The sequence below is a fragment of the Trifolium pratense genome, linkage group LG5 (genome assembly GCF_020283565.1).
Source record: "Trifolium pratense cultivar HEN17-A07 linkage group LG5, ARS_RC_1.1, whole genome shotgun sequence".
Taxonomy (NCBI): domain Eukaryota; kingdom Viridiplantae; phylum Streptophyta; class Magnoliopsida; order Fabales; family Fabaceae; genus Trifolium; species Trifolium pratense.
Window position 1 is genome coordinate 23,143,524 of NC_060063.1, and position 8,435 is coordinate 23,151,958.

Below are 8,435 nucleotides of genomic sequence, written 5' to 3' on the forward strand. Positions count from 1 at the left end.
ATTCTGGGATGGAGGAAATAATTCTCCCGAAAGTGATTTGGAATTAATTTCACTGAAATTTTATACGAGTTTAATGGATATGCATTGAGGGTATACAATATTTTTACACGATCCTCAATAAACAACTATTATTTTGTCTTATCATATCAAAAAAAATGGAATGAAGTAGAATGATGTGGCGGAAAACATAGGTCATATAAAAAAAATGGGATGAAGTGAGATGATGTGGCGGAAAACATAGTTGTGCCCCATTTGACCATACTTATTTTTCACTTTTTTTCTTCTCCTTAAAAGTAATAAATAAGTAAAAAATTGTGTTTGGCTCAATTTCTCCTTATTTTCTACTTCTTTACTTTATTTCTCTAATCCTTTTAAAGAGAAATAGGGTCAAATACAATTTTCTATTTCTCTATTTCTTTTAAGGAGAAGTAGAAAAGTAGAAAATAAATAGGGTCAAACAGGGTCTTGATATTGGTTGACGGTGCGAAAAAAAAATTACACTGTCGGTTCATATTCATTTTTCTCATTTTATATTGGAATTTTTTTACATTTTTTTGGTTTGTTTTGTTTTTAGTCACTTTTTTCATCGCTCATGCATATTTTTGTTTGAATAGATACTATATTGACGTTTTGAACATAAAATTTTTATAAATTGACAATAAAATGAACGTAAATTAGTCAATAGGGACTACAAATGTCCCAATCTCCTAGCCAAACTCAACCCTTCATATAACCTCATAACTCCACCATGTATGCATTGTTATTGCCCAAATTATTTGGAAATCCAGCAATCATATGCATTTTCCATTAACATCCCTCAAAACTCATCCACAACTTGTTATACCACTCTCCCACTTCGAATGCACATATGACAAATGTGTTTCAACATACAAGGTTATGAGATTGATTAAAAATGTGCAATACGAGTGTAATATGATGTCAAATATGTCCTTAGAAATTATGAATAGCACAAATGTATAGAATTCAAATAGCGTCCTGCTGTAACGACAAAAAATCTAGATCCGGATACTTATACTCTGCAAGAAAAGATTTGTTGGCGTGCCACGGATCGAGCCTCAGAAAAAGCAAATTTGTCCCTTTAACCATATGATATAGGGTCTTTTATTTATTTTATTTTTACTTTGCATTGCTCTCTTAATACTCCCTCCGATCTTATATATAAGATAAAATTTACTTTTTCGGTTCATTAAGAATCGGCAAAATTACACCAGAGGTCCTTTATTTTATTTATTTGTAACACTTTAGTCCTTTATCTTTTATTTGTAACATATATGTCATTTATCTTGTATATTTATAACATTTCAGTCCTTTTTCCATTTTTTTATTAAAAAAATACTGACATGCCTTGTCACATCAGATAATTTTATTTTTTAAATATATTTTTTATTAAAAAAATCAAAAAAATAAAATGAAAATTCTTTAAAATTTGGAGATTCAAGCATCTTGATCCTCTTCATCAAGTTCTTTACAAATTTTCCAGAATTTTCTTTTTTTCATATTTAAGCACCAAATTATTAAACATTCCTTAGTCATTTTATCAACTCATTTTGTTTCATTTCATTTTCACTACACTTTGTTTTCTCCATCCTTTCTTAGATCTCATATCTCTTCTCTCTTATGACATCCATTACAGGAAACTCCACATCCCTTTTCCAAACCAATCTATGGTATGTATTACTACTAATCACCCCTTTTCATTTTCTTGATCCTTTCACTCATTAATTGTTAGATTGTAATATCATAACTAGAATATTAGTTTGTTAGTTTTGAATAAGTTGGTTATAACTAACTAAGTGAGTTAGTTAAAAACCAAGTTAGTTAGTTAGTTAGAAAGTTTGTTACTTGCTTTCTAAGCAAGTGTGTTTTTAGATTGTATAAATAGGGATCAATGGTATTATTTGAATAATGGCTCTATGTGGAAGAATAAAATTTTTCTTTTCTCTTCATTAGCAATCTCGAGTATTCACACCTTCCTCATTCGAAACTCACTCAATTCATTCGAAGCACGTTTGCTCGAAACAGAGATCATGCTCATGGACTTGCCTTGAGCCTATGCAAATTGTGCAGTGTGTGTGTTTGATGCTTCTTGCTGCGCCAATAATTACTTAAACATTGTTTATTGGATCCGTTAAATTTCATTTTGTTATGTTGGTTAAATGAAAGATTTGATTTTTACATGATTTTGTCATGTTAGTCTAAAGAAAGATTTGATTTTTATATGATTTTGTTATGTTGCAGATTTCATGAACAAATCTCTCCAACTATTCAATTCCACTTTCAATTTTTTTTTCAAAATCGAATCAACACAAAAATTTGATTTTTATATGATTTTGTCTTGTTTCAAGATCAATGTATATGTCATAAAAGTCAATTTGGGTTTTGGTGATTTAGGAGTTTTTGTATTAGAAAAATTGGGGAAAGGATTTGAAGGAATGATGAACATGATAGAGATGATGAAGATCTTCATCTTTTTCTGATTTTTATTTTTTTTAATTAAAATATATATAAAAAATAAAATTATCTGATTTGGCAAGTCATGTCAGTGTTTTTTTAATAAAAAATGGAAAAAATGACTGAAATATTATAAATATACAAGATAAATGACCTATATATTACAAATAAAAGATAAAGTACCAAAGTGTTACAAATAAATAAGATAAAAGACCATTGGTTTAATTTTGCCTTAAGAATCTAATGTATCTGGATCGTAATTTGGTCCAGATACATTAAATTCTTAATGAATCTAAAAAGTAAACTTCCTCTTATATATAGGACTGGATGGAGTAATTTAAAATAAATTAAATTAAATAATACTTCGTAATAGACAAAAATTGTCATTGCAAAATTGATTAACTTAACTTTTATAAAAGTCATTTTCCCAAAAAAAAAAACTTTTATAAAAATAAATCAATTCACTAAAAAAAAGCTCGCAGTTGTACGTTATAATTGATCTTAGGATCGGTTTGGCCTAATTTTTTTTTGAGCTTATGCAATATAAATTAAGTTTTATGTTATTTTATAAGTTTAAACTAGAGAAAATTGTAATTTTATAATCTATTTTATCATAAACTACTTTGACAAACTTATAATAATATATAAAAATTATATAAGTTGTTTGAATAAGCTCTAAATAAGAGAAAAGAAATACCAGGCCAAACGATATGTTATTCACCAATTTTACATATCAAACAATTTAAATCACAAATACACTATTTTTCAAAAAAAAAAAAAATCACACATACACTATAATATTTTTGACTATTTATCAAAGGTGTACATATATAATATATAATGTAGATATGTACCAAATTGCGAATGATTATAATTAATTCACAAATAATATTTAATATAGAAGAATTAATAAATATTATTTATAAACCAATCGGAGTTATCTACTTATCGGCATAATATGTGTATCGAATTCACCGTATCAAATGGAACCGTTGATATTGTAACTGCGGTTATAGACTTATAGGAAATCTATTTTCACATTCACTTGATTGATTGAAATGTATGGAAAATAGTGAATGCATAATCAATCACAGAAGTAGTAACTAGTAAGCAGCTCAGAAAAGTTGATGGATAGAGATAACCATTATTAGCTGCATGATAGGAAAATAGCTACATACTAGCACTACAGTACTATCAAGTCACCATTTTAGAAATAAAAAATAAAAACAAGATTAATCTTAAGAAAGAAACTAAACATTAATTAAGCACTTAACAGTTGCACTAGTGTAAGTAAATACTAATACTAATCCATAATCCGTTTTTCAAAAAAAAAAAAATACTAATCCATAATCCATTAAGTTGTGAAAGCTCTGAATATGCAATTTTCATCATATATACCTCCAAGCTTTGGTATTCTTACCAATGCGGAAAGCACAGTAAGCATCAATACTCGCATAAACAACTTGATCATGGCTCAAATATTCATCATCCCAATCGCTTCTACCGATTTCACGACTCAGTTCAAGTTCAACATCATATCCGAGATATTTTTCAACGATTTTATGAATCGGAGCACGGCTTAAGTCTTCTTCATCATCATCAAGGTTTTAAATTGCGGACCGCATCACCTGATGCGGCCGCAATATATTGCGGATGCGGTAGGCACTGCAACCGCATCGGACCGCAATTGCGGTGTGAACTCAAATCACACGTGATGCCGCAACGCAACCGCAACGCAACAGCATTTCACCGCAACACAATGGAGTTTTGACTGCAACGGCCGCAACGGTTCAATCCAATATTCCTTTTCATAAAAATTCAGAGAATCTCACCTTTATTTTTTCCTTTATGTCCTTTCATTTTAGAGTTTCTGTCTTCTTATGTCTCGATGACTTAAAAATGAATTAAAATTTATATAGAATTATAAGTAAAAGATATATAAGGAATTACAATAATTATAGTATTTTTTCTATGTTTGTGCGGATAAAAAATTATTTCACGCCGCAACGGCCGCAATTGCATCGCAGTGTCAGCATTAGCCGCAATCTCAATACCTGCAACCGCAACCGCATCCACGACCGCAACCGCAATTTAAAACCTTGATCATCATCATCATCCTCAGCCACCGCATAATACCTCAGATCTAACGGATCTCTGCACATCTCAAATCGGTGCTCCGACGACTCCAACTTCCGGCGATCGGAGTGGTTCCAAAAACCTACAAACGTGAAGTCAGGATTTCGTAGAAAGGTCCGGAGAGTAGTTGAAATACGGTTAGCGTGAAATAGTTGTAAAATTAAGCAGCGGCGACCGATGCAGAGCTGCAATGTGTCAGCTGGAGAATTTCGGCCGCAAGGAGTCCATTGAACGCCGAGGCCGACGATGAGACAGTTCCGTTCTAGGTCACGGCGGTGGAGCGAAAGTGTGGAGTTAATCCACCTTCTTACGACGGAGGCAGCAGCGGTGACAATGACGTTGATTACGGTTCCATGTAAGTTAACGTCGTAAAGGTCGCGGTTGGCAAAACGGACATGGTCGACAGTGATCGGCATTTTGGACTATTGTGTGTTAAATAAGTGGATTTGTGTGCAGTGAGGTTTTGGAGCAGCACCAAGCGGTTATGTACTACTCCACTTTCCACTGCTATGGGAGAGAGAATTTGCGTCGAGTGGATTTTTGTTTTGGATTGTACGAACAACTTCTTGTTCAAGTTTGAGTTTTTTTTTTTTTTTTTATTTTTAAATTCTATTAGCAATTTATGATTTTTTTTTTTCAAAATACTCATGTAAAAAATTAATAATACAGAATTGCCCTACCATTTTGAAAAAAATACCAAACTACCCTGCTTTTTGGTGTGAGGGGAACACTGAATCCAGAGGGGAGCGTCCAGGACGCGCCATCCCCAAGGTAGTGTTCATAGGAAGATGCGTCATTGGGAAGATAAAATTAACCGTAAATGTTCTGGATTGGGCCTAGAGCCCAATATTTGAGGAAGAATTCTTGGACAGCAGAGGCCCAATTAAGGAGCAGCCTGTAAAAGTGCCTACGAGTCAACGGCCTCAATGCTCGTTGCATTGTAACGGTCGACCATCGGAATGATGAGCATTAATTGCTCATCATGGCTCTTAGCCGTTTTCCGGCAGTCACTTGATTATCATTAATGACATCAAGGGTCTTGGCCCAGAAACAACCTTCGTCAACTTTACAAATTTGAAAACCTCACTTCACACTTAACTGACTTGAGCGTCGGAGTGCTTGTAGGTACACAACCCTCTTTCGCTTCATCGGGTTTGAAACGGAGCAACGCCGGACGCGGTCACACTTCTGATCGGGTAAGATCAATACCATTATAGTATTAATCCTTACTACTAGTACTCCTTTGTCCCTAATTATAAGCACACTTTCAAAAGATAAAATTTGTCCCTAAATTTAAGGTTTTTTTTTAAAAAAATTCCTAGACACATAAACCTATACATTGAAATACAAATACATATTTTCACCAAAAATAATTTAGTAATCGTAATACTCAAAAAATACACCTTCATTATCCTATTTTTTTTTACTTTTATTTTTAATATCAGTGAAAAATATCAATCGAGGTTATAATAAGGGACGGATTGAGTATTATTTATGTATGCAGTGTAGCTACTGCTAGCTTCAAGTGAAGGGGTTTTCTTTATCTATGCAATGCAACACAACCTACAATCCTACATTACCAATTATGTACCAACATGAGTGGTGGCCTTCGTTGCACAATGTGATACTTATACTTTGCTGGAAAAGATTTGTTTGCGAGCGACAGAGCGAGCCTCAGAAAAAGCAAATTTGTCCCTTTAACCATTTTTTTTTTATCAAGTCTCTTTAACCATATGATATGGGGTCTTTTATTTTTATTTTTATTTTTTTTGCAGTTTGCATTGCTCACTTAATAGTAATGGTTTAAAATAAAAAAAAATGTTAAATAGTGGCTTGGGATAGTAGAACACTGATTAAGGAAGTAAATATATATGTATTGGAATTTGACTACTCAAAAACAATGGTGGATCCATGTGTATGATACCGGGGGCTCAAGCCCCCACAAGGATAAAAAACTTTTTATAATATTATTTTGCATTAATTAGTAAAATGGTCTCTTAAAGATATTTTTGCTTTCACATTGGTCTCTTAAAGAAAAAAAATCTAAATAGATCCCTTAAAGAAAAAAATGTCCGAATAGATCCCTTAAAGACATATTCGTTAATCAGTTTGATCTTATTCAAACATTTTTTAAGGGACTAAACTAATTAACGGATATCTCTTTTTACTCAAATTTCTACTTCCTTAACTTATTTTGTGTAGGTCATTTCACTCTTCAATCAAATATTTTACAATCATCATCTAAAAAATAATTTAATTGGTTGTAGTATTTCTAGCGCCACTAATAAAAATTTCTGGATCCACAACCCTTAACCAATGCACCGGTTAGCATATCCTAAAATAAATTAAATAATAGTACTTCGTAATAGACAAAAAATCTCATTCCAAAATTGATTTGACTTAACTTTTATAAAAATCAATTCACTTAAAAAAAATTGATTTAACTTAACTTTGCCGAACCAACCAAACATATCCTGATATGATATCCATAATGAACACATTTTTTTGAAATAATTTCTCTATGGTAAATCACATCACACCCATCCACAAAAAAAAATGGATTAGTAAAAAGCTAAAGAGAGTCAAACATCATTACCCTAAATTGATTGATATTTGATTGATTGAAATGTACGCAAAATAGTGAGATAAGGATATCACCATTACCATTAGCTACATGGTAGGGAAATAGCTACTAGATCATTACAGTACTATCAAATCACCATTTTAGAAACAAAAATTAAAAACAATATTAAACCTAACAAAAAAGTTACTAAAGCATAAACAGTGTCACCACCTAAGAAACTTACAAGCAAAATCAATTAACCGTACCATTATAGTATTAATCCAAACTCCATTGCTATGATCTGTGAAAGATTCTGAATATGCATTTTTCAATTTTCATCAAATAAGCCTCCAAATTCTGACATTCTTCGCAATGCAGAAAGCACAGTAAGCATCAACACTGGCATAAACAACTTGTTCATCACTCAGAACTTCATCATCCCAATCACTTCTTCCAATTTCATCACTCTGTTCAATTTCATAACCAAGACATTTCTCAACGATTTCATCCACCGAAGCACGACGTAGGTTTTCATTATCATTTGGATCCTTAGGTACAGCGTAACGCCTCAGATCTAACGGATCTTCTTCCATCTTCAAACCGCGATTCAACGACTCCAACTTCTCACGATCAGAATGATTCCAGAAACCTACAAAAATGTGATCAGGATTCTTAAGAAAGTTCTGGAGACTCTTTGGAATGTAGGTAGCGTGAGCTAGTTGGAAGATTAAGCAATGGTGACCGATGCAGAGCTGTAAAGTGTCAGCCGGAGGATCACGAATGCCGGCGCCGGGAGTCCATTGAACGCCGAGGCCAACGATGAGACGGTTCTGGCGGATGTAGCGGCGGCGGAAGTAAATTGCTGAATGAATCCATTTTCTGACGACGGAAGCAACGGCGGTGACGGTTACTTTGATTTCGTTTCCGTGCAAGTTGACGGTGTAAACGTCGTGAGTGTTAAAGCGGTTACGGTTGACGATGGAGGGCATTTTGGACTTTTGTGTGTGAAAGTGAAAGGAAATGGAAGAGAAAATCTGTTGTGAGTGGAATGCGGTTATGGTGGCTGCATCAAGCGGTTATGTACTATTGGAGAGAGACAATTCGCGCGGTAGTGGGATTTGATTCTGTACGAACGCTGCTGCATGGTCTATGATACAGCAACTAACAACTTCTTGAACAAGTTTGGGTTTTTAACTTTTTATTTATTTATTTATAATAAGTTTGTTTAATTTTTATATACTAGTCCCACACCCGTGCGATGTAC

The 8,435-nt window shown here is 33.1% G+C and overlaps 2 protein-coding genes across 2 annotated transcripts; both read right to left on the reverse strand.

The window, feature by feature from the left end:
• Positions 1–3,794: 3,794 nt before the first annotated feature.
• On the reverse strand, positions 3,795–5,035 carry LOC123883181. Its single transcript, XM_045931919.1, has 2 exons — positions 4,571–5,035; positions 3,795–4,057 (listed from the first exon to the last, which is right to left on the reverse strand). The coding sequence occupies exons 1-2, from the start codon at positions 5,022–5,024 to the stop codon at positions 3,861–3,863; spliced, it is 651 nt and encodes a 216-aa protein (XP_045787875.1). The 5' UTR covers positions 5,025–5,035; the 3' UTR covers positions 3,795–3,860.
• A 2,474-nt stretch (positions 5,036–7,509) lies between these two features.
• On the reverse strand, positions 7,510–8,314 carry LOC123886270 (exonuclease mut-7 homolog). Its single transcript, XM_045935604.1, has one exon. It carries the CDS (start codon positions 8,158–8,160, stop codon positions 7,510–7,512), a length of 651 nt encoding a protein of 216 aa, XP_045791560.1. The 5' UTR covers positions 8,161–8,314.
• Between the last annotated feature and the right edge of the window lie 121 nt (positions 8,315–8,435).

Coding starts and splice junctions, on each gene's coding strand:
- LOC123883181 (XM_045931919.1), bottom strand. CDS start 5,024: ATGCCGATCACTGTCGACCATGTCCGTTTTGCCAACCGCGACCTTTAC. Junction 4,058..4,570: donor GGATGATGATGATGATCAAG/GTTTTAAATTGC, acceptor ATGATGAAGAAG/ACTTAAGCCGTGCTCCGATT.
- LOC123886270 (XM_045935604.1), bottom strand. CDS start 8,160: ATGCCCTCCATCGTCAACCGTAACCGCTTTAACACTCACGACGTTTAC.